Source organism: Lepisosteus oculatus, chromosome 29 (assembly GCF_040954835.1).
Source record: "Lepisosteus oculatus isolate fLepOcu1 chromosome 29, fLepOcu1.hap2, whole genome shotgun sequence".
NCBI lineage: Eukaryota > Metazoa > Chordata > Actinopteri > Semionotiformes > Lepisosteidae > Lepisosteus > Lepisosteus oculatus.
Genome location: NC_090724.1, coordinates 9,687,708 through 9,713,046, shown reverse-complemented (window position 1 = coordinate 9,713,046; position 25,339 = coordinate 9,687,708). Strand labels below are relative to the sequence as shown.

The 25,339-nt window shown below is 52.5% G+C and overlaps 2 protein-coding genes across 5 annotated transcripts; one reads left to right on the top strand and one right to left on the bottom strand.

The window, feature by feature from the left end:
* Positions 1 to 108: 108 nt before the first annotated feature.
* mpnd (MPN domain containing) lies at positions 109 to 6,096 on the bottom strand. Of its 2 annotated transcripts, XM_015365589.2 has the most exons (13): positions 5,458 to 6,092; positions 4,071 to 4,273; positions 3,585 to 3,806; positions 3,402 to 3,498; positions 3,239 to 3,320; positions 3,045 to 3,141; positions 2,638 to 2,710; positions 2,464 to 2,540; positions 2,188 to 2,356; positions 2,024 to 2,094; positions 1,838 to 1,927; positions 1,573 to 1,665; positions 109 to 947 (listed from the first exon to the last, which is right to left on the bottom strand). In XM_015365589.2, exons 1-13 carry the CDS (start codon positions 5,459 to 5,461, stop codon positions 861 to 863), a joined length of 1,365 nt encoding a protein of 454 aa, XP_015221075.1. In that variant the 5' UTR covers positions 5,462 to 6,092; the 3' UTR covers positions 109 to 860. The 2 variants fall into 2 exon arrangements, 1 of the variants encoding a protein (XP_015221075.1); XR_001480613.2 differs by lacking the exon at positions 109 to 947 and having other exon boundaries at positions 1,576 to 1,665; positions 1,838 to 1,949; positions 5,458 to 6,096.
* Positions 6,097 to 7,578: 1,482 nt separating this feature from the next.
* LOC107079650 (signal-transducing adaptor protein 1) lies at positions 7,579 to 24,730 on the top strand. 3 transcript variants are annotated; one of them, XM_069186157.1, is made up of 14 exons: positions 7,584 to 8,018; positions 17,216 to 17,287; positions 17,861 to 17,980; positions 18,100 to 18,156; positions 19,219 to 19,358; positions 20,819 to 20,950; positions 21,073 to 21,145; positions 21,279 to 21,381; positions 22,226 to 22,321; positions 22,803 to 22,895; positions 23,235 to 23,312; positions 23,476 to 23,547; positions 23,717 to 23,845; positions 24,057 to 24,730. In XM_069186157.1, exons 1-14 carry the CDS (start codon positions 7,914 to 7,916, stop codon positions 24,110 to 24,112), a joined length of 1,326 nt encoding a protein of 441 aa, XP_069042258.1. In that variant the 5' UTR covers positions 7,584 to 7,913; the 3' UTR covers positions 24,113 to 24,730. The 3 variants fall into 3 exon arrangements, with proteins under 3 accessions (XP_069042260.1, XP_069042259.1, XP_069042258.1); XM_069186158.1 differs by lacking the exon at positions 22,226 to 22,321 and having other exon boundaries at positions 7,581 to 8,018; XM_069186159.1 differs by lacking the exons at positions 23,235 to 23,312; positions 23,476 to 23,547 and having other exon boundaries at positions 7,579 to 8,018.
* Positions 24,731 to 25,339: the final 609 nt, after the last annotated feature.

The window sequence follows — 25,339 nt, the reverse complement described above, 5'->3', positions numbered from 1 at the left end:
GGTCTGTGCCCTGAGAGCCGTATGGAAGCTGTCAGGCTAGAGCTGGACACAGCAGCAATGGTGGCCCCTGTTAACCCACAGGAAAAATACTTCTCGAAACAGCAGAGATTGAAATTCCAGTGTCTGTATTCATATATTCAGCAGGTAAATCACATTTGAACCACTCCATTACAGCAAGAGACTCATCTAACAGAACAGAGAACTATCCTGGTGAACAAACTGTGCAAGCTTTTGGTATGTTGTGATTATTACATAACTCAGATGAGTTCATACCGCTGACACCAACTGGACCAGCGGCCCCCAGTCCAACTGGCTGCTGTGCAGTGGAACAAGGAGAGCATCCTTGACCAGGCCAGTTTACTTTTTTCATAACAGAGTGCTTGTCTGTCTTTCCTGTCCCCACAGAGTCTTAATTATTAATATCCAAGTTTATTTTAATACAATTCATGGTGAAACAGCCTGTTTTGTTAGTGCAAGAAACTGATTTGGATGCTGTTGTGCAGTGAAAAGCCGACACCCACACCCACAGATAAAAGAAGGAAGTCCACTGTTCGTGAGAGCTCAGCAGATTTCACTGTGGGCTGCAGGCAGTTTAAGCTCAGCTCGTAATACAGCACTGTCACTCTGTGTACTAGTGCACTCGACTCAGTCTCTTGGGGGGCCACAGTCCAAAATATTTTCTAGGTCATTCTAAATAATCAACAGCAGGCCTGGGAAAATGTGGTTAGTCCCAGGTCTGTGTGTCCTGAGGGAGGTGCCAGAGGGACAGTGTAGGCGCTGCCTGACTGCAGAGGCCCCAGCAAAGAGGCTCCAGTAACTTCAGGATTCCAGTGCAGAGCAACACCCCTCTTCGCCCTGGCTCAGTGCGAGTTGCTCAGGTGGTTGTAGACATGCTCCAGGATCTGACTGTAGGCCTGGTCTTTGGGAGCATGACCACTGAGTGAGCCCTGCAACATGGAGACACCGCAGGAGAAAGAGTTAGGAGACAGATGGGGTCATCCATGAGCTTGAACGTTTCCAGCACAACTGCAGGCAGTGAGTATAAACAGATGCTTGTGTCATTCAGCAAGTGAAAGAGTGTGTGAGCAATGTTCCTTCTAATTTTTCCTTCTAAAGTTGTGCACATTTTTTTTCCCCAGTGAAAAAACCTGTGTGCACTAATTTGAGTGTATGTAAAATTGTAAACCTGCAATTATATTTTGTTATTATTAGTCATTCTCATAGAAGCATAGAGATCCAAAAGACCGGGACAGCGATTCAACAAACCCAGTCATAGAGACTGAGTGTCAAGCGAGCATGAGCAGGGAGGTACGAGACTACGAGAGCAGAGATATAGATTATCGAGTAGCAATAATAGTGCACACAGCCATGTTGGGCCTCTCGCAACCAGTCTTGTAGTCAGTTTAGCATTTTTCAATTGATGACCGTGTTAATTTTATTTTTTTGCGGGGGAATTTAAATTTTTGTGCGCAGTTCAATTTACTATGTGCGCTGATTTCATAACCTGTGTGCATGCACACACCTTAGAGAGAACATTGTGTGTGAGAGAAGAGACAGACTGTGTGTCCAGACCTTTATCTTGTCCAGGATGGTCGTCTCCGGACTCCACAGCTGAGTGAACTGCACCAGGTCAGGGGCCCCACGATAAAACTCCACCAGCAGCATCTGCAGCCAGTCAAGCACACGCAGAATGAGAATCAAGACATGGGGAGAGAGCTGCACAGCCAGAGCAACACCAAACGGAGAGAACCGGAATGGACAATCACACCACTGATGAAAATCTCCAGACAGAAAGGCAGAGAGGGAGGGAGACTGGGACGTGCAGTGTTGCTAGTACCATCTCATTGAGGACATCACTGGTCAGGAAGTTGTCTTGGACATATGTCACCTCCACCGCCACTGGGATTCCATAGTCATTCGGGCGTTGCTAGGAGACAGAGGAGGACATGCTGGACTGTTGTTAGCAGACAAAGGGTAGGAGAGGCATTCCACTGAACTTTCTCTTCAAGCAGAATGAGCTCACCTCTGGGGGAGGAACCACCCAGAACGGGGTAATGGTGGATGCCACACCCTGGTTGCCATGGTAATAGGGGCCTGTGAGTGAGAGAGAGAGAGAGAGTGACTGTGAAAAGACGGCTCAACCCCCCCCCGGTGTGAAACAATTGGAGCCCCCACCAGCCTGCTCACCGCAGATGATGCCCAGGCACGGCTGGAAGCCATTGCTGCTCCCCTGCAGCCGCAGCTGATGGTCCATCTGGGAGTCAATGTCCTGCAGGGAGGGAAGGGCGGGGCCCCGGGGGTGGCTGTGATACCAGCCCACCAATGACAGCCCACGCATGAACAAGTTCTGACAGATCTGTAACGGGACAGGTCAACCAGTGCTGTCAATCACCCACACCACTGGCACAGAGTCCCCTCCCTCCACATTCCCCAATGACAGCAGCAGCAGCTGGGCAGTCCTACCTCCTCCTCCACTGCGGGGGCAGAGTCGCGGTCAGCCAGTCGTGAGCGGCAGGGGAATGCCCTCAGCACTGTGAGAACTGGGAATGGGAGAGAACCGTTGCACAGGGAGATTAAGACAGGAGCAACAAGCTGGCAGTAATCGCCCCTCCATATGGTACTGCCCCCTGTACTCACGCTGTGTGCTGGTGTCCCAGCGGCCACCCAGGTATCCCACTACCTCACTGGTCGTCAGGTGACAGTGGAAATCCTGACAGAGAGACGGAGGAGTGACACACAGGAACTGTGGGTGGCCTGTCTGCTGTCTCTCCCTCCATCTTTCTACCCTACTGCAGTGCGCATCCTGCAGGACCTCAGACTCCATGCACGTCTGCACTCTGCACTTTTTGCATGGTCTGCCATTTCGTGTTCAAGGTCCAGTGTCATATCCCACAACACATTTATTGTTCCTGTTATTATTCATTATGTTTGTTATGTACTGTTGTACTGTGTCCTGAGAGATCGGCCCAAATAAGAAGCCCAAGGTCCATGAACATATGGCAATAAACTCCTCTACTTCCTCTCTACTTCTACTGTCCCCTCACCATCAGCAGCAGGACGTTGCTGGACACGGCCACATTGAAAGGCTGGAACCTGTTAATGGCGGAGAAAGCCGACAGCTCTACTAAGGTGTGTGGGTCCCTAGAAAACAAACACAGAGACGCACGTGTCTCAGAGAGGAACGTGAGCAGTAACGCAGTGGCGCAGACACCCAGCACCGTCACAGCAAGGTACTGACCGGCCAGAGTCGCGGCTGCCCAGGGCGCAGTATCTCACTGGGACTCTGTCTCTGTCTGTCCGTCTCTGCAGTGGGCTGCCTTCTGCAACACACAGACATTCATGGCTAGCTCTCTCTCGCGACTCGCTCTGGGAGCGTCTGTCCACAGCGCTCGCCCTCTTACCTTGCTTCCGACTCCTGTCCTCCGAGGGCAGGGCTGTCTTCCCTTCCTCCTCCTCGTCCTCCCCCATCTCCTCGTCCTCCCCCTCGCTGGCCAGGCTCTGAGGACACAGCGAGCTCAGTATAGTGGCAGTACGATAAGAAAGCACTTCTCTCCCAGCCCCATCGGCCTCCCCTCCTCTCTCACCATCTCTGCACTGGGCTGGTACTTGTGCAGCCAGCTAGTCTTGTACTGGACCAGTTTCTGCCCGCGGTACCGGACAGAGGCCCAGCCACAGCCGGACTTCTTGGCTGGGTTGACAAGCCGCTTGCAGTGTGTGGCCCAGGCGCTGGGCGAGTTAAAGACCTGGCCCGTCTCCACCCAGCGGATCTTCCCATCTGACAGCAGGTCCCCAACAAACTTCTTACCCTGAGAAGGGGAGGGACGGGGGGGGGCGGAGTGAGAGAGAGACAGATAGAGGGACAGGGGTTGGGGAGAGAGAGAGGGACACAAAGAGGAGTAGGGAGGAAGTGAAAGAGAGGGACAGGGAGGAGTTTTTTTTTTTTTAATTGTCAACTTTTGAAACACAAAATGGCTGAAAGTGCAATGTGGGTGGCCTCACTCTACCACGGTGATGGCTGGGGAGAGGGAGGACGGGGGGAGGGGAGAGGATAGGGTCAGCAGCTCTGTTACCAGGTAGTGGATGGACAGCACCCCGTCCCCAGGCTCCACCAGCCCGTCCTTCAGCAGGACCCGGAGGGTGATCCCACGCCGCGTCAGCACAGAGCCACGGCCAGGGGGCGCCCTGGAGTCCACCTCCTCCCCTGCACTCAGCTCCTCCTCCTCCTCCTCCCCTCCCTCCTCCAGCACCGGGGGAGGCGAGGGGGGCTCTGAGCCTGGGACAGACAGACGACAGACACCTTCAGCAGTGCTTGAGGTCAGTCCGTCTTCCACACTGCAACTGTCTACATAACCAAACACAAGCTGTGTAACAGCAAGAGGACAGCTGGTCCAGCGGTCAAGGTCCAGTCCCATTACACCAAGAGGACAGCTGGTCCAGCGGTTCAGGTCCAGTCCTGTTACACCAGGAGGCTTCTGGGCCAGTCCCGTTACACCAGGAAGACAACTGGGCCAGTGGTTCAGGTCCAGTCCCGTTACACCTGGAGGACAACTGGGCCAGTGGTTCAGGTCCAGTCCCGTTACACCTGGAGGACAACTGGGCCAGTGGTTCAGGTCCAGTCCCGTTACACCTGTCTCTGTCGCTGGTGTGAGAGAGTGTTTGTGCTGAATAGATTGTTGTCAGGAAAACCCCTGTTCATGCCCAGTGTTTGATCCATCAGAGTATGTCTGATCAATTATCAACTGAAGACTTCACAGCAGGTGGACCCTGGAGTGGATTAAACTGCTGAGCACCGGGACTCTAACTGACAGCACTGTAAAACCTGGAGTGGATCAGACTGCTGCGCACTGGGAATCTGGCCTATTTGTAAGTGGACACTCAATTCCATTCAATTTATTTGTATATAGCGCCTTTCACAACAAGGTTGCCACAAGGCACTTAAAGCAAGTGACCGTACATGTTGTGAATACAGAATAACTCCAGTTATTCTATGTTCTGTTTGATTTTGAAATTTTATAAACTTTGGGAAAGTTTTGGCTATGAGGTGGAGAAGGAGACTGCCTTCATATGAAAGGAATTTTCGGTTTTTCAAAAAATCAGAGCCGTTAGGAACCTGGCCCCCACCCCAACACCCAAACAGACCCCCCGGCTGGAAACAAAACCTTTAAAATAATTCACAGTGGGAGCTGCGACCAGATACTACTATTCCTCAGAATCACAGACCATAATGTTCATAATCATCACTACATAACAGAATACTTCTATTCCTCCTAAAATTATATTACAATGAAGTTTTATTTAAAAGGAAAAATGTAAAAACCTAGTTAAACAACATGATAATTATACAGTCCGCGTCCCCGGGTAGTCGCAGCCCGCACACAGAGGCCTTGCCAGGATTAATGGCACTCCGTGCTGAAGTGGATTGCACATGACTAATGTTTTTATTAATAATTTTCTCACCCATATTTTGCAGGAGCTTCGATTTGGAGTCCCGTACCGCGGCTTCCTGGCTTAAATTACCCTTCCTTACCGCCAGCTGAGCGGAGGGGCCGTCAGGCTTCGGGGTGGCTTTCTAAAAACACGCAGGTCAGAGCCGGCGGGCGGCTCTTGCTCAGACCCAGAAAATGAAGGCGCCTGTCTCATCCGCTCCGTCCGCGCCGCCGAGCAGGGCTGCTGTGGAAACCACGACAACAGCAAGTGCCGAGCGTGTGGCGAATGTGTCCGTGTGTCGCCTGCGTGTGCGGCTCCCCGTCCTTCCGTGGGGTCTGGCGTTGTTGTTCGCGCAGTGTTTCCGGAAGGCGACACGCTCCGCTCAGCGGGTAGGAAGTCAGCGCTGCGCGGCGATGCTCCGCTTACATTTAAATCACCCTGCCGCTAACAGGAGCCTCGGAAATGCGCCGAGCGACACGTCAGCCCGGCTTCCCTGGATAACTGCACTGAACATTTAGCAGCACCCCAGTGTCCTGTCTCCTGATCCTTCTTTCTGTCCGCGTCCGGGCGCCGTGACGGCGAGCTGGTACCAGAGAGAAAGGAGACACGGTCCCCTTCCTCCCCGCTCTCTCTGTTTCTGTCTTCTCCTTCATCGGTGGCTCCACACGTGATTCAGGCTCCCAGGACCACGTGTGACGTCACCCAGCGAGGTCAGCTTCTTCAGAGCAGCCCGGCTCTCCCTCCTGAGAGGGCACCCCTGTGGAGGGGTCATCCCATCCCCACCCCCAGCCTGCAGCCCCCTTCTTCTCCCAGGCTGGATCTGTCTCCTTCTGAGTCTTTGGAATCTTGTCCTGGGGGGTCCAGTCCTGGTCCTGGTGCTGAAGGGACCAGCACTCTCCTGGAGGGTCCAGTGCTGGCACAGTCCTGCAGGGTCCAGTCCTGGTCCTGGTGCTGGAGGGTCCAGCCCTGTTCTGCAGGGTTTCCAGCTCCCTGTAGCAGCAGCACCTGAAGAGCTGCGAGGAGAAACCTGCAGACGCACACCGCACCCCAGGACCCTGTCCAACAGCCACCTGCACTGATGACACAGCCGTTATCTGTGCCAGAGGTACACAGGGCTCTGCAGGCAAAGGGCGGTTCCAGTGGGGTTCTGGGGGAGTTCTTGTGGTGATCTGGTGAGGGTTCTGATGGGGTTCTGGTAGGGATCTAGTGAGAGTTCTGATACGGTTCTGGTAGGGATCTAGTAGGGGTTCTGAAGGGGTTCCTGTGGGGTTCTGGTGAGGTGGAGCGGATAAGTCACTCAGACGGTGTTACTGGATCCTGGACCCCTGCCCTGGTGCTCCACAGTGCCCACTGCAGGGGCTCCTGAGACCCCGCGGCATCATGCAACTACCGTTTCACTAGCAAAGCTGAAGCCCTGTCTGCTCTCCAGGAGCTGGAGATTCAAGTGACTTATAAACCTGCTGCACAGCGCCCCCTGCGGAGCGGAGTAGGGCAGCCCCATCTACAGAGTTGAAAACGGCGACAATTAGAGCTAGTAAAGTCAGGAACTATTCACCGGAGCTGCGGGAGTGAGGAGCGCTGGTACTGCAATTCAGGCCGAAACTGGAGAAGCAGCACCAGACGATTAACCGTGTTTTAGACGCTTAAATAGCAGATACACTCTTGCAAGAGCTTCCTATCCTTTTCACAAAAGTACTGCTTCAGTCCCGCAAATAACTATTATTAGCTGCTTCAGAACTGTTAACAGGACTGCTAATTACAGCGATGGACATTTTCTACATGAGACGCTGCGCGTCTTGCGCTGCTGGGTTTTTCCCCGGTTTTTCTGTTTCGTCACGGCTCGAAGAGTCTGCCGCACTGCCGGGCGGGAGAGAAAGTCCCTCCCCAAACCAGCAGGCCCGCCTGGCCTCCCGGCAGCGTCCGCAACACTACAGAGCTCGGAAAATAACCTGCTCGCTGAGCCTCGGCACAGCGACGCTTATTCTTCAGCAACACCTACAGAATGTACCCTGTCTCATTTCTGTTTTGTTGCGTCCCCACCGCACACGCTGCTCCGGCAGGTGATCCCTGGCTACCTGTCCGCAGGTGAGCCGGGCTGTCCCGGCCAGGGGCGGGGCGGGGCGGACGGCGCGGGGGGCGGGGCCTCAGTGTCCCACCTGGAGTGACTGACAGCGAGGCAGAGCTGTGCGAGCGGCCCCGAGTCCCGGGTCATAAGCACTGACGGACAGACAGAGCTGTGGCAGGAGGCGGGTTAGATTTTCTTTCAGTGGATTAATACCAACATTTCCCGTTGGTGATACCACCGGCAGTGGCTGCTCCAGCTGTACATTCGTGCCAATCGTCGTGAGTGACCTTAGGTCCAGTGCTCAGAGAGCGGGTTGTCCAGTAACGGGACGACTGAGCTCGCAGAGGAAGGAAGAGGAAAGGAGAGACCCAGCGACCCGAAACACACACCGGGACCGGCACCGGCACAGCAGCCGGGTCGCATGGCGTCTAGCAAGCCGAGCCCGAGGCAGCGCGGCCAGAGGGCGAGGGAGCAGCTGCCCTGTTACTACGAGGGTTTCGTGGAGAAGAGAGCGCAGGGCGACAAGGTGGGAGCCGCCGGGACATAACATTCTGTTATCATGTTGTATACTCTTTCCTGTCTTCTTAAGGGGCTGTTTTTATCATTTCAACTTTTCAGCGTGGAAATGTTTTTAAAGCTCGTACGCCGCCGTATCTCCCCTCTCGATCCTCATTTTCTTATTCTGGATCAGCAACGAAAATAAAATGTGGATTCCTCTCGATAATCGCAGGTTAATGATTTAACTTTACTGAGAAGTCGATTTTTTTATTAGCTCATGAGAGATCGCCTCTAGTGTTTTATATAGGCTGTGCTCTGGTTCTGTAGGACTGCTGCCAGTGTGTGCGCGAGTCTTTTGTAATTGGTTATAATCCGAACTAGTGTAGATGTGGGAATGTGTTATTATTTCATGTTGAAAATATCTGGCACTTAATCATGCTTTTGGATATTTAGTTTTTTGTCTAGGGGAGAGAACTAGCCAGTGAAAGCAGAGTCTGATTCAGGAATGCAGCAGATCTGCTCTGAAGGTCCTGTGCTGTGTGTGCCCAGGGCTGCTGGCCAGGAGCAGGAGGACACAGGAGACCCAGGGGGTCCTCCGTCCTGCTGGCTGGCCGGACTGGTGACCCTGTGGACCTTGAGCGAGGACAGCACTTACCTCTTTTCCTGAACCGTAAATATGAGCTCAGAGCTGTCTGAGAGCCTGGTTAGATAACGATTCTCAGATATCCAGCATTCTGTGACTCAGGAGTTGTCTGCTATGATATAACAAGGAAGGGGGCAGAAGGGGCAGTCTCTGTCTGCTGTGCTCTTTGACTGTGTGGAGGTGTGTCAGGCATGGAGGCTTCTATATCTGACGTGTGGAGGTGCATAGTGTATGTTTATGTGCATGTATTTATATACAGTACGTGTGTCTGCTGTAGGAAGCGTACGCCGCCGTATCTCCCCTCTCGTATGTGTCTATATATTGCTCATTGCTTTCTGTCCTGTTCTAGTTGGGGAATATTAATAGCCCATTCTGTGTCTGTGGTCGGAGCAGTGAGGTGCTGCGTGCTCTTCTCTGTCACAGCACTGTTGTTCTAAATAGTCTGGGGAGTTGAGGTAGGGCTCGTCTGAAGTTCGAAATAGTGGAGTTCGGATGCAGAGAGCCAGGTCAGTGTGTGTCTGCAGCTGGGGGGGGGTTCACACAGACCAGCACAGCTCTGTCTCTGGTCTTTACCCCCATCGTAAGAACTCAAGAAAAGTCACATGTGACGCGAGGCTGTGCTGTCCATATGTCTCCTTGGTGTGTGTGTGACTATGACTAAGGATGAGAGAAGAGTAGCCTCACCCTTATGCGCAAGTATGTAGCAGAGGTACATTGTAGAAAATCCCTAAGATCTGTAGACCCTAAACAGAGTCGAGCTGGTGGGGAAAGGCAGGTGTGCGTCTGGCAGGGCTCCCTGTCCAGCTCAGCCAAGAGAAAGGGCTGGTGTTCAGGGTGGGAGGCCCCTGCCCATGAGTTCATGAGTTGAGCACAGGTGTACGTGGCACACTGCTACAAGATCAAATCTGAATTATTCATAGGGCATCGAGACGGCTGTCGGATCTAAACTCTCTGATTTGAATCCTAATGGACTGGCCTGTTCTTAAAGGAGGAAACCCGGCTCCTGTGCACTGCCTGTCCAAGGAGGGGGGCATAATTGAGGTCTGTGCTGCTGGGGGGGCAATCTGGATATAAAAGACCAGCTGCTGCCACAGGGCTGGGGGGCCCTCAGGGTTCTCAGGGAGGAAATAACAAAAAGATCAGAACAAAGAGACCGAAGAGAGAGGGGGGAAGGGGGGGTGCCGGGGAGACAGACCTCATATGCAGATTTACAACAGCTGAGCTCCAGCTCCTAATGATCCTGGAGGGGAGCATCTGTGTGTGTGATCAGAGCGCCTGTCTCTTCTTGCTGTTTCACTGACCCAGTCACCGGGGGCAATAAACACATTCAGCCAGCAGCCCTTGCACTGCTATTTAATTCTATAGTTTCCACTTGACCCTCTCTGCCTCAATGTCTGCCACAAACAGCAGTATGGCAGTGGGAGTGGCAGATGCAGGGAGTTTGATGGACAACAGTCCATACTGGAAATGAACAAGACTACAATTAAACAGGCTTCCTAGAGCAGCTGGGAGATGGAATGGAGATCTGGAAAGCCAGAGAGAGGATTAGGGCTGTGGTTGGGGTCTGAAAGTAAAGAAGAGGTGGTAGAGAGAACAAGCCAAACAAGAGAAGGCAGGAAGAGAGAGACTGAGAGGGGAGAATAAGATGGAGAGCAGTGATGATTTGTCTGTGTGTGTGTGGTGGTGGGGGGGTGTTCACAAAACACCTCAAGAATCTGAGGAATGCAAGCTACTTGCTCACCTGCACAACCCTGGCAAAATCTGAACTGGAATTTCCTTTGCGGACAGCCTGTCTCACAGCCTGCCTCTCTCTTCTGGAGAGGAGGCAGGGTTGTTATTGTCTTCATCAGAGCTGTCAGTGCACATTCCAGAGCTCCGACACTGACAATCCCTTGTCAGTCATAAGAAATAACTTGAAGGGGAGAGAGATTGGGCAGCAGACCCTGTCAGGCAGGGAGAACTCTGCATCTGACCTCAGCAACAGGGGAAATGTGTATTTTAATCGTTTTTCTTCTCCGTCTAAAGCCTATGTTTTGAATCATTCTGCACCCAATTTACAATCCATTCCCAGATATACTTCCAGCTGGAGAGCAAGTCAACAAGAAGGTCTCAAACTCAGTTCCTGGAGGGTCAGGTGCCTTCTGGTCTCTGTTCTGACCTTGGTTATAAATTAAACAATTATCCAATTATTGCCTTAGCCAATTAAAGGATCCTTCTTAAGGTCTTTAATTGTTAATTACTCAAAACATTTCAGTTCAGTACAGATACAGTTAGCTATGAAAAAACCTCACTGCCTGGTTAAAAGTCTCACATTTATGGAGGTAATTCAGTAATTCGCATCCTATATAACTAGGAACTTAGATGGAACAAGCTCCAGAAGACACGTGACTGCAGGAACGCCGTTAAAGATTTGCCTGCTGCGTCTGTGTATGTATCAGAAAGACAAGTCAAATTCTTAATTCCCCGCTGCTGTACCTGTTGCAGGCTGCAAGCCCTTGACCAGGTAGCACTGTGAATTATAATCTGGTATTAGCTCATACTCAAGAGCCCTGCAGCTGGTGACACCTGAAGTGGATCAGAGTGCTGAGTACAGGATTGTTTCCTGCTTAATCAGAGGGCTGGAACTGGAGTGACAGGTTAATGTTTAGATTCTTCTACAGCATCTGAGCCTGGAACATGTGACTGTGTTTTGGACTGCAGCAGGAATGACCATCATAATAATGGGTCTCAAAGAAATGCACCTACTCTACATCTAGAGAGGCAGTGTTGTACTATATGCTTTGTAGTTAACGTTTGTCTGAACAGTTACTGCTGCTGCACAACTTCACACAGCAGGTCCTCACACTCTCACGCAACAGGTCCCCTTGCTCTCACGCGCTCACACAAGACGCTCACACGTCCTCACGCTCTCACACAGCATGTCCTCACGCTCTCACGCTCTCACACAGCAGGTCCTCACGCTCTCACACAGCAGGTCCCAACGCGCTCACACAACAGGTCCTCACGCTCTCACACGCTCACACAGCAAGTCCTCACGCTCTCACACGCTCACACAGCAGGTCCTCACGCTCTCACACGCTCACACAGCAGGTCCTCACGCTCTCACACGCTCACACAGCAGGTCCTCACGCTCTCACACTCTCACACAGCAGGTCCTCACGCTCTCACACAGCAGGTCCCAACGCTCTCACACGCTCACACAGCAAGTCCTCACGCTCTCACACGCTCACACAGCAGGTCCTCACGCTCTCACACGCTCACACAGCAGGTCCTCACGCTCTCACACTCTCACACAGCAGGTCCTCACGCTCTCACACGCTCACACAGCAGGTCCTCACACGCTCACACAGCAGGTCCTCACACGCTCACACAGCAGGTCCTCACACTCTCACGTGCTCACACAGCAGGTCCTCATGCCCTCACACAGCGGGTCCTCACACAGCAGGTCGTCGTGCCCCCACACAGCAGGTCCTCACACTCTCACACGCTCACACGGCAGGTCCTCACGGTCTCACGCGCTCACACAGCAGGTCCTCACGCTCTCACACAGCAGGTCCTCGTGCCCCCACACAGCAGGTCCTCACACTCTCACACGCTCACACGGCAGGTCCTCACGGTCTCACGCGTTCACACAGCAGGTCCTCATGCTCTCACACGCTCACACAGCAGGTCCTCACGCTCTCACACAACAGGTCATGTTCTCACACGCTCACACAGCAGGTCCTCACTCGCTCACACGCTCACACAGCAGGTCCTCACTCGCTCACACGCTCACACAGCAGGTCCTCACTCGCTCACACGCTCACACAAGAGGTCCTCACTCGCTCACACGCTCACACAAGAGGTCCTCACGCTCTCACACGCTCACACAGCAGGTCCTCACGCTCTCACACGCTCACACAGCAGGTCCTCACTCGCTCCACACGCTCACACAAGAGGTCCTCACGCCCCCACACAGCAGGTCCTCACGCCCCCACACAGCAGGCCCTCACGCTCTCACACGCTCACACAGCAGGCCCTCACACTCTAACACGCTCACACAGCAGGCCCTCACGCTCTCACACGCTCACACAGCAGGTCCTCACGCCCCCACACAGCAGGTCCTCACGCCCCCACACAGCAGGCCCTCACGCTCTCACACGCTCACACAGCAGGTCCTCACGCTCTCACACAGCAGGTCCTCACGGTCTCACGCGCTCACACAGCAGGTCCTCACGGTCTCACGCGCTCACACAGCAGGTCCTCACGGTCTCACACGCTCACACAGCAGGTCCTCACACGCTCACACAGCAGGTCCTCACGCTCTCACACAGCGGGTCCTCACGCTCTCACATGCTCACACAGCAGGTCCTCATGCCCTCACACAGCAGGTCCTCATGCCCTCACACAGCAGGTCCTCATGCCCTCACACAGCAGGTCCTCACACGCTCACACAGCAGGTCCTCACACGCTCACACGCTCACACGCTCACACAGCAGGTCCTCATGCCCTCACACAGCAGGTCCTCACACTCTCAGTTGCTCACACAGCAGGTCCTCACGCTCTCACACAGCAGGTCCCCACGCTCTCACACGCTCACACAGCAGGTCCCCACGCTCTCACACGCTCACACAGCAGGTCCTCACGCTCTCACACGCTCACACAGCAGGTCCTCACTCGCTCCACACGCTCACACAAGAGGTCCTCACGCCCCCACACAGCAGGTCCTCACGCCCCCACACAGCAGGCCCTCACGCTCTCACACGCTCACACAGCAGGCCCTCACACTCTAACACGCTCACACAGCAGGCCCTCACGCTCTCACACGCTCACACAGCAGGTCCTCACGCCCCCACACAGCAGGTCCTCACGCCCCCACACAGCAGGCCCTCACGCTCTCACACGCTCACACAGCAGGTCCTCACGCTCTCACACAGCAGGTCCTCACGGTCTCACGCGCTCACACAGCAGGTCCTCACGGTCTCACGCGCTCACACAGCAGGTCCTCACGGTCTCACACGCTCACACAGCAGGTCCTCACACGCTCACACAGCAGGTCCTCACGCTCTCACACAGCGGGTCCTCACGCTCTCACATGCTCACACAGCAGGTCCTCATGCCCTCACACAGCAGGTCCTCATGCCCTCACACAGCAGGTCCTCATGCCCTCACACAGCAGGTCCTCACACGCTCACACAGCAGGTCCTCACACGCTCACACGCTCACACGCTCACACAGCAGGTCCTCATGCCCTCACACAGCAGGTCCTCACACTCTCAGTTGCTCACACAGCAGGTCCTCACGCTCTCACACAGCAGGTCCCCACGCTCTCACACGCTCACACAGCAGGTCCCCACGCTCTCACACGCTCACACAGCAGGTCCTCAGGCTCTCACTCGCTCACACAGCAGGTACTCACACACACATGTAGTTGGTCCTCAGTTTTGGGTGAACAATGAAGCATAAGTTGAAGTAAGTAACTTGACAGTGGGACACATTAAGGCAAAGCCTGAAAGCCTCCAGGCAAAACGTTCTTGACCTTGTACCCACTGTTCTGGCCATTCTCGTGTACAGCAACAGGCAGAGTGAGTCAATAGTTAACTAGGTCATATACGAACACTGGTCTGATTTACCGCAAACAGATAAGAATGAGGAAATGTACAAAGAGGGAGAGGCAGTGTGTGATACAACAGGTTTCTCCTAAGGACAGCAATCTTGAACTGCAATTTATTGTGAAGGTAAAAAATTTCCAAGAACCTGCACTCTTTACTTCTCTGTTAAACTGTTCTGAAATCCCAGCCTTTCAGCCACTGACAGGGGTCCGAGGTGTTGGAGGCACAGTGGGGGGAATGACATACTGCTTTCCCACAGTGCCAGGGGGCAAGGATCACAGGGAGGAGGAGGCCATGCAGCTCATCCGGCTTGCATAAAATCATCCTGGTTTCTCAGTTTTCAGTTGAACCAGAATGTCCAGTTTTGTATCCTGATAGCTTCCTGTTGAATCCATAGCTAGTGTTATAGACACAAAAACAAGATATAGAGTTACATACCAGTGTACTGACCTCTTAATCTTTAAATTAGTTAATGTACTAGAGCATCTGGGATGAGTGAGTGCTCACTGACATTAGATGGGGCATCACCTGTCTGAACTATTATCACCCTACTCCCCACCTCGCAACCTTCGCTCTTCTAATTCTGGTCTTACTGTCCCCCAGGCCCATTTACACTCTAGGGGTGACAGGCCCTCAAGCTCTGGAACTCTTTGCCCAAGGATATAAGAGAGTCAGCTTCTCTAAACTCCTTCAAATCTAGACTCAAAACCAGTTCTCTACTGAACTGGTTCCATTCTTCACCCCTCTGCTTTTCTTAGTACCACCTTCCACAGTCTCCTGTTTATTGTTGTTGTCATTCTGTAAAGTGCTTTGAGGAGCCACCTTTAAAGGCGCTATATAAAATAATGTTTATTATTATTATCACTGTATTGTATCAAGAAGGGGCTTAGAACATGAGAAAGGTCACAAACAAAAGGGGCCCATTTGGCCCATCGCCCATCGGCTGTTACTTTGGAGTTTGGAATTGATTCCAGGATCTCATGCCGGTGTTTCTTGAAAGAAGACAGCAGTCACCTTCCACATCATGGCTGGGCAGCTTGTTCAAGACTTTGCTAACTTGTAAAGAAGTTCCCCCTGTTCCCAGGTTTACAAGCACTTTCAGGTAGTATTCACTACTGTGCCCTCTGATTTGTGTCTCACTGCTTGTCCAGAAGAGGTCCACTGGGCTGATTTTGTCGATGCCTTTGTAGATTATGCCGGTTCAGGGACGCCAAATATGTAATCATAGTGGCTTTCTGAAGGCACCAGTTCTGTAGGGTTTGGGCATTTACTGAGACAATTATTAATTGTAGCAGTAAATCACAAAGTTGATTCTTTTGGGTGGCTTTAGAATCCAACCATGCGACATAACTCAAACAACGCGCACACACAGGTACTAATACACGAGGATACATTTATTAATACATAGAATATGCATATAAACCTAACAGATCTTATCGAGAGGGTTATCAGAATACAAAAGATATATATTCAATCAGTTACAAAGTGTTACACATCAAGAGGACATACGTTCAGTATATCATTCATTAAGACCGTTTCGTAAAGTGAACTTGGTTACAACTTCTACATTAGATACTCAAACAAGTACATAACTCTTAGGAATTAAATTGATATCAACTGGTTGGGATAACAATTGAATTCTCGAGCTGTAATGCATTGAAGTTGAATACTCATCCAATCTCTGGGGATTCAGATCTCCTGCGGGCACAAAGGAACAGTTGCAGGCTGTTGCTGTCCAATCCGCGCTCTCTGGCTCCGTGCCAGGCTGTGCTGTGCGGCTTGCGACGGTGCGCTGCTGATGCTCACTGTTGGCTTTAACTAGCAAAGTTTGTGCACAGGAGAAAAGATGACTGTGGGTCCCAGCAAGTCAGGAAGAGGACCAGTTCGTTTATGATGAAGAGCTAGTTCTGAATAGTAATTCAGCTGTCCACAGTTCCGACCTGTTCACGAGGCCTGCTGCTGGTTACTCTCTGGCAACCTCCACTCTAGACTCTTAGAACAAAGGAAAGTTCTGGCACTCGGACACACTGGCCATTCCGTGGTTGTCCGGGCTGAGTCTCAGGATGGTAAGGAGGCGCGCTGCAAGGATGTCCTGCCCTTGGGAGCCTTCTGCTCCTGGGCCGTCCTGCCCTGGAATTCTCCTTTGAATTCCCTTTAGAATCTTGTCTGAATCTTGTTGAATCTCCCAGGCTCTCTCTGTTGCCTGTTTTTACCTGGAGGAACTTCAGCTCATTGATTGGCTGAAAGTTCCATGGGCATCAGAGTCCCACGTGGGTTACTCGGCCCTACCAGTCCCTGATTGGTTGATCAAGGTGAGATATGAGTCACTTAGTCCTGACACTTAGGAATGCAATCCAGATGTCCAACTCGCACTCCCTAGACAGATAGGCACCAATGGATGACCATTGATCATGATAGCCAGGCTTAGCTAAGTGCATCCCCCTTTGGGAGCTGTCCTTGGACCTTAAATCACCTTGCATGAATGGTTTCTCTGTGGCTGCACCACAGAGATGAACAGAGAAATGAGGCCTAATTTGGGAAAGCTCAGAAACACTTAATTCTGTCTTATTATTAAGCCTCGCCGCTACACCTTTGAGGAATTTAATACTTGAACCAGGACCCAGAGTTATCTTCAGGGTCTGTTTTAGTCTTGTAAGCTTTGGTCCTACTGGTAAAGAGACAGTTTAAATCAGACAGTCTGGCTTTCAGGCGTCTCAGAGGTGTAGACAAACTCAAGCAACAGGGAAAAATCCATGTGCACGAGGAAGTGTTCTCAAGGAGGGTTGCACAAGGAAGGTAATGTGAGTAAGGATGCACAAGGAGGGTTACACGAGGAAGGGAAAATGAGTAAAGGTGCACAAGGAGGGTTACACGAGGAAGGTGCACAAGGAGGGGTGCTCCAGGTGAGTGCACAAAGAGGGGAGCCACCGTGCAGGCCTTGTGCTCTGCTCCTCTCTCCCTCTCTCTAATGGCCCCTGTTTGTTTCTGCAGACAAATCGGCGGTTCTGGACCTGCCTGTGTGGAGACACACTCTTTTTCTACAACAACTCCAAGGACAGCACAGTGAGTACCCAACTGCAGAGAGCTTTGGAATACTACTGCTGCTACTACTACTAATAATAAAATAAAACAGTAGACCAACTGAAAGATAACAAACTAGAGCATTTAGCCTCTCTGGCTTGGTTGGTTTCAATAAGCTAAGAGCTTCACAAAACTGAAATGGATAATTACCCAAACCTTAAATACAAAAGAATAAGAAATCATAAAGGCAGACCAGACTGTGAAAACCAGGCTGTAAATGGAGGTTTTTTATGTGGATTTTATACTGCTTACTTTTTGGGGGCCTTTGAATTCTCAGCATACTGCATACTTAAGGATTTTCTTTGCAACACCTGTGATCACCAATAACCAGCCAGGATTGTGTCAGGGTGTTTGTGATTCTGCTTCATCCAGCAAAGTCACTAGTTCAGCTCATTTTGTGTATCATCTGACCTGGTGGCAGCAAAATACTAAACAAATCTGCAAATCTGCAAGTATCTATCTATCTAACTCTGTGAAAAGGGTCAGGAGGAAAGACAAGGGGTCTGTGGCAGAGTCTTCCTCATGTTCCACATGTCTGCCCCTGTTTGTCCGCAGTACGTGGAGAAGCTGGAGCTCAGCGGCTTCGTCTCTCTGACAGACGACAGCAGCCGAGACAAGAACCTGGAGGCTGGCCGGCTTAGCCTGCGTATGAGAGATGGGGAGATTAAACTGACGGTGAGGCGAGACTGCTGCACCGTGGGGGCAGGAGTGGACCACATTGTCAGGAACACAGCTCGCCCAGTAGGGCCTCACAAGTATGTTAATCTGCTCTCCCTCCCCACTCTGTCCCTCAGGTGCCCAGTCTGGAGGCTCGCGAGCTGTGGAAGGGATTCATCCACTCAGTTGTGAAGGTCAGTGAAAAACCTCTTTGTTTCTTCAGTCCCTCTCTTTTTCAATTCAATTCAAAATACTCTAGTCTTCCCCAGAGTGGCAATTTAAGAGTTCCCATCCCATCTGTAATCATCCTGTTTCTTTAACCTCTCTGATTCCCCATTTTCTAAGTTCAGTTCAAGGTGGAATTAGAGGGATTAGATTTCTGAATTTAGGGAAGAATGTTTCTCTAATCAGAGTATCTGTCACAGTGCAGTAGGAAGTGCACCTCTGTCTCTGTTTCTCCCCGCTGGCAGTGGGAGGACAGCCTGTGTCACCCAGTTTCTATGGCCAGGCTGTCACTGAGCCTGTACTTTGTCAGGGTCTGTTTGTTTTTGCTGCTTCTTATCTTGGTTAAATATTCGGCTAGTGTGTATTTGTCTGTTTAGGGTTCTGTAGCATTCCAGTTTATGTTGTGTTTGTGTGTGTGTGTCCCAGTGTGTGAGATATTGCTGTTTGATCTGTGCTGTGATGTGGTTGAGTCTGAGTTGTGGTGCTGACCTGATGCTGGTTAATGTCTGTGTGGCTTGGGTCAGTGAGCCTCAGGACCAGCTGGCTCAGGGGGCTCTGTTTTGGGCTCAGCTCTTGACTCAGCAGGGCTTTGTGGTGGTAGGAATTTTGGTCGCTGTTTTTTAGGTGTAGCCAATACTTTAATACTCTTTTTAATAGTGGGTACTGGACTAATTCGGCCCTGCACCCGTTGTTAGGTGTTTTTCTCTGCACATGGAGGATGTTTCTCTCTCTCCTTGTCTCACTCATCATAACATACACTTTGAAAAAGGTTATACATGAGAGTAGGCCATGTGGCCCTTTTAGGCCCATTTAGATTCAGATAGGTCCAGCCATTTCCTGAAAGATGCCAGGGGTCAGCACCGCAGCCGGTAAGCTTCTCCCAGACTTCAACCCTCCACAACCCTTTACATGAAGAAGTGCCTCCTGTTCTAGGTTTTAACAGTTCTGCCCCCTAGTTTCCACTTCTGTCCTCTGGTTGTTTCACTTGGATGGGTTGTGTTTGCAATATCTGAGTGACCTGCCCTCTCCAGCTCTCTGTTCCCAGCTCCCTCATCCTGCTCCCTGGCCAGCTGCACATGCTGCACGAGGTGGTGGAGAAGGAGACGGCACGACGCCAAGTCAAACCACTGTCGCCCTCACTCTACATTGATGTGCTGGGAGACATGCCAGCGTGAGTACACCTCGTCTCCCCCCAGCGTGAGAGCCCCTCGTCTCCCCCCAGCGTGAGAGCCCCTCGTCTCCCCCCAGCGTGAGAGCCACCACAGTGACAGCTGTGCTGTTTTCAGGAGTGTGTGTGTGTGTGTGAGGGCTGTGCTGTGCTGTGTTCAGGAGTGTGGGTGTGTGTGACGGGTGTGCTGTGCTGTGTTCAGGAGTGTGTGTGTGTGTGAGGGCTGTGCTGTGCTGTGTTCAGGAGTGTGGGTGTGTGTGACGGGTGTGCTGTGCTGTGTTCAGGAGTGTGTGTGTGTGTGAGGGCTGTGCTGTGCTGTGTTCAGGAGTGTGGGTGTGTGTGAGGGCTGTGCTGTGCTGTGTTCAGGAGTGTGGGTGTGTGTGAGGGCTGTGCTGTGCTGTGTTCAGGAGTGTGTGTGTGTGAGGGCTGTGCTGTGCTGTGTTCAGGAGTGTGTGTGTGTGTGTGAAGGCTGTGCTGTGCTGTGTTCAGGAGTGTGGGTGTGTGTGAGGGCTGTGCTGTGTTCAGGAGTGTAGGTGTGTGTGAGGGCTGTGCTGTGTTCAGGAGTGTGTGTGTGTGAGGGCCGTGCTGTGCTGTGTTCAGGAGTGTGGGTGTGTGTGAGGGCCGTGCTGTGCTGTGTTCAGGAGTGTGGGTGTGTGTGAGGGCCGTGCTTTGCTGTGTTCAGGAGTGTGGGTGTGTGTGACGGGTGTGCTGTGCTGTGTTCAGGAGTGTGTGTGTGTGTGAGGGCCGTGCTGTGCTGTGTTCAGGAGTGTGGGTGTGTGTGAAGCCTGTGCTGTGCTGTGTTCAGGAGTGTGGGTGTGTGTGAAGGCTGTGCTTTGCTGTGTTCAGGAGTGTGGGTGTGTGTGAAGGCTGTGCTGTGCTGTGTTCAGGAGTGTGGGTGTGTGTGAGGGCTGTGCTGTGCTGTGTTCAGGAGTGTGGGTGTGTGTGAAGCCTGTGCTGTGCTGTGTTCAGGAGTGTGGGTGTGTGTGAAGGCTGTGCTTTGCTGTGTTCAGGAGTGTGGGTGTGTGTGAGGGCTGTGCTGTGCTGTGTTCAGGAGTGTGTGTGTGTGTGACAGCTGTGCTGTGCTGTGTTCAGGAGTGTGGGTGTGTGTGATGGCTGTGCTGTGCTGTGTTCAGGAGTGTGGGTGTGTGTGATGGCTGTGCTTTGCTGTGTTCAGGAGTGTGGGTGTGTGTGACAGCTGTGCTGTGCTGTGTTCAGGCGTGTGGGTGTGTGTGACAGCTGTGCTGTGCTGTGTTCAGGCGTGTGGGTGTGTGTGATGGCTGTGCTGTGCTGTGTTCAGGAGTGTGGGTGTGTGTGACGGCTGTGCTGTGCTGTGTTCAGGAGTGTGGGTGTGTGTGACGGCTGTGCTGTGCTGTGTTCAGGAGTGTGGGTGTGGGTGTGTGTGACGGCTGTGCTGTGCTGTGTTCAGGAGTGTGGGTGTGTGTGATGGCTGTGCTGTTCCCCAGGTGCTTCCTGCAGGTGTCCCGGACGGAGGCCGAGGTGCTCCTGGAGAGACACCCGAGCTGCGGGAGCCTGCTGCTGCGGCCCAGGAGAAGTGGCACCTCCTTCGCTGCCACCACGCGCCAGGAGCTCGACGGGTAGGTGTCTCCCCATTTCCCTCCCTCGCCCAGACAGGCTTCTCCCACAGCACTGGAGCTGCAGACTCCCAGTCTCCCTTCGTGTTTCCAGTAGCCTCTCTCTGCTTCACCTCTCTCCCCAGCTCTGCGGTGATCAAGCACTATCGGGTGACCAAGAGGGAGCAGGGCGGATTCCTCATCGATGTCGAGAACCCGGTGAGTTTCCACTCCCCCTCTCCCCACGGCTCGCCCGAGCTCAGCCACTGCCCCAGGCACAGCCAGCAGAGCCTCAGCAGCTCCAGCCCCTCTCTCGTCCTTCTCCTGACTCTTGCCCGGCTCTCTGTTGCAGATCCAGTGCGCGACTCTCCATGATGTGGTCGGCACCCTGATACAGAAGACAGCGGGGACCTTGCGGCCCTTTGTGCCGGAGGAGGCGTATGAGGAGAGCATCAGTAAGACACTGAGTCCACTAGCACAGCACTGCGGCGCCCAACACTGCCCTACACAGCAGCACACAGACACTGCAGCTCCACATCCCTCAGTGGTGCATGGTAGGGCTGTGCGTGACGCCGTGGGAAGAGTGGTCAGATCCGTGTCACTCAGTGGACTGTATGAGCATAGCAGCAACCTGCCTGACTACATCCACTGCCTACTGAGGCCTGCTCAGGGCTGGGGTCACCTGGGGTCACCTGGCACCCAGTCAGCCCTATTACAGAACTCCACACAGACGCATTCTGTGAACTGGGAGAACGCAGTCCTGAAATGGGGTTAAAAGTGGTGTGTAGGCCTCTGTTGTACTACAGCAGCACAGTTATACAGACAATAGTGCAGCACTGATTCTGGAGGTTTCCGAACCGGTCTTTCTCTGCTCTCTGACACATCAACAGTTTTCTGAGAAGTTTCTCTCTTCCCCCTCTTTCTCAGTCCCCCCTTCCCTTCATCTCTGTCTCTCACCCCATCTTTCTGTGCCTCTTACCCATGTTAATTTAATATTTTCATATTATAATAATATTTAATATGATAATTGCCAGCAGCTCTATCACCCCGCAGCTCCCAGCTGGCAGCCCCACTGGAGCTCAGCAGGTGTGAGCCTGGTCAGTACCTGGAGGGGAGACTCCTGGGAAAGCTAAGAATGCTGCTGGAAGAGGTGTTAGTGGGGCCAGCAGGGGGCGCTCACCCTGGGGTCTGGGGAATGGCAGCAAGAGGCTGGAGATTCTTGCACACAGATGCTTGCACACACGTTACCACCTACAACCCTGACCCTCAGCTCCATGATGCCTCCTCTCTCCCTCCCAGGTTTCATCCAGCCAGACTGTGAGAACGGAGAGAGGACCCTACAGCGTGCACTACAGACCCCTTCCCCCAACCCCCCTTCCCTGCCCCCAAAACCAGGTAACACCTCAGAGGGCTCCCAGACTTTCAATCACCTCTTTTTCTCTCTGCCCTCACTCCCCCCCCACTGTCTCTCTGAACTCAACCCCCCTTCACTGTCACTCTCTGCCCTCTATCCCCCCCACTCTCTGCCCTCAGTCTCACTGCCCCCCCCCACTCTCTGCCCTTGGTCTCACTGTCTCTCTGCCCTCACTCTCCAAATTCTCCAGTCCCCTCCCTCTCAAATTCACAGTTTCAAGGAGCTCCATTGGCATGATCTATGACCATCAGTCCAGTTCATCACTGGACCTGTGTCAGTAGTACACATTGTGGAAGGGTCTCTCTCCAGCTCTCGGTTTCCTTTCTCCTGAGCGCTATTGCTTGATTTTGTCTCTCCGAAGCAGGTGTGTAGAAAGCAGGGGCAAGACTGTTCCTGCTTGTTGGTGGTCATGCACTTTACTGTTGATGCTGGTGTGATAGTTGTCTTTGTTGTTGTGTTCAGGTGACTGCCCTTTTTTCACTGTGCCCTGGGCACGGACTCCCAGCCCTGACCCTGAGTCAGACTCCGATGAAAGCCTCTACCTCAATGACCCCAGTGAGTGGACAACACCCTGTCTGTGCACCTCCCCGAATCTGTTCAGTCAGTTCATTGTGTGTCTGCGGTTTTCACTTCTTGTCTCTCACTCTCTGTCTCATCCTCTTTTGTCTTTCCCTATATCTGTTATCACTCCACCTCCCTGATACTGTCTCTGTCTGCCTCCCTGTGCCTCCCTGTGCCTCCCTGTCTGCCTCCCTGTGCCTCACCCTGCCTCACCCTGCCTCACCCTGCCTCACCCTGCCTCACCCTGCCTCACCCTGCCTCCGTGTGCCTCACCCTGTCTCTGTCTGCCTCCCTGTGCCTCACCCTGCCTCTGTCTGCCTGCTGCTGTTTCAGAGGGTTTCAGTGACATTGGGGAGACTACAGAGAAGAACAACGTACTGAGCCGCGCCCCCCAGCCACCCCCCAAACCAGGTACCCACAACACCCAGTACGTCACTGTAGTGGGAACAGGACCTCGTCTGCTTAGAGGTTCACCTTCTGTAAAGAGTTCATAAAACCTGTCCAGTCTGCTTGCCTCTCATGTTTAAAATAAGAGCACATTTCACATCGTGACTCACACGTGTCTGTGTTACAGTGAGGAATCCCCAGCTTGGTCCCCAGAGTGCCCTGTCCAAAAGCCCACCACCCAGCGCATCTTCCAGCACCTGTAAGAACCATTAACACCCTCTGCCTGTGTCTGTGTGCTTGCCTGGATATCTGCCTGTGTGCAGTTTGTCCCTGTCCTACACCTGCCCTGTCAGTCCGAGCAAGGAGTGTGGCGTCCTGTCTAGCAATGTGCTGCTGTGTGTCTTAAAGACTCTGCTCTGCTCTGCCAGGCCCTCCCGCTGCTGGCAGGCAGGCCCTGAAGCCACCCCTCCCCCGCGCCTCCAGTGCCGCAGACACAAAGACGGAGAACATCCTGAGGCCTCGGCACTCACTGGTGTCCGCTGACCCCCTGCCTCAGAGTGAGTGACTCCCACACTGGCACCGCAGCAAACACAGCTGCACTGCGGGCGCTCTGACGATCCGACTGGCTAGCTGATTTCATATAGGACCACCGTACTTCTCATAGGACACCTGATTACATTTCAATTTAAAGTGTTCTTTCCTTTTTAAGCAGTAGGCAGTGGCTCGGGGAGGAACCTAACTTGCTTGTCTTTGTTTCTGCCCGGACAGTGATAACGGAGGAGCTGAGACTCAAGTTGGAGAAGAGACGACTCCATCAGGACTGAGCTCTGGCCAGTCCTCTCCTGCTCTCACTGCCCCTTCCCCACACTGCCCTGGTCCTCCTCCCCGAGTCAGGCTGTGGTCCAGGTTCTGGTTGCTACCCTGAACACAATACCATAGGCTCACATTTGTCAACCTCACTCTTTTGTTTTCATGGACTTTTCAGTGCCTTAAAAGAGGGCAGCAGCCTTCCAGTACAGTGGCTATTTAACTTTCTGTTCTGATCAGCAATGGGAGCAGTCCAGAGAATAAGGGGCTGAAAGTGGAAGATGGACCAGAATGCCCCTGACTCCAGACTGAAGGAGCAGCCCGAAGTGAGGAGCAGGCTGGGAAGCAGACAGCGTGCTGCAGGATTCTCTCTCCTCTCGAGTTCCAACGAGCTGAATGTAGATGTATAGTGGGCTCAGTACAGAGGCGAAAACTGAATCGTGTCACAGGCAGAAAAATAACTTTTTAATTTTTCAGTGTTATTCTTATTCTTCAGTGTTATTTACTCTCTTTTTCTAGTGTGTACTTTCCTGTGTGCTAAGTAGAATGATCCAACAGTGTTATCTGATTATTTAATTGCACTTTGCTGAAGGAAATAAACATATCTCTATTTGCTGATTTCCTTAACAAAGATATCCAGCGTGTCATTGTGAGTGTCTGTACAACGGGGACTGAGATATCCAGTGTGTTACTGTCAGTGTCTGTACAGTGAGGACTGAGATATCCTGCGAGTGTCTGTACAGTGAGGACTGAGACATCCAGCGTGTCACTATCAGTGTGTGTACAGTGAGGACTGAGATATCCAGGGTGTCACTGTCAGTGTCTGTACAGCGAGGACTGAGATATCCAGCGCATCACTGTTAGTGACTGTACAGCGAGGACTGAGATATCCAGGGTGTCACTGTCAGTGTCTGTACAGCGAGGACTGAGATATCCAACGCGTCACTGTCAGTGTCTGTACAGTGAGGACTGAGATATCCAGCGCGTCACTGTCAGTTTGTGTACAGTGAGGACTGAGATATCCAGTGTGTCACTGTCAGTGTCTGTACAGCGAGGACTGAGATATCCTGCGAGTGTCTGTACAGCGAGGACTGAGATATCCAGCGTGTCACTGTGAGTGTCTGTACAGAGAGGATTGAGATATCCAGCACGTCACTTTGAGTGTGTGTACAGCGAGGACTGAGATATCCAGCGCGTCACTGTCAGTGTGTGTTCAGCGAGGACTGAGATATCCAGTGTGTTAC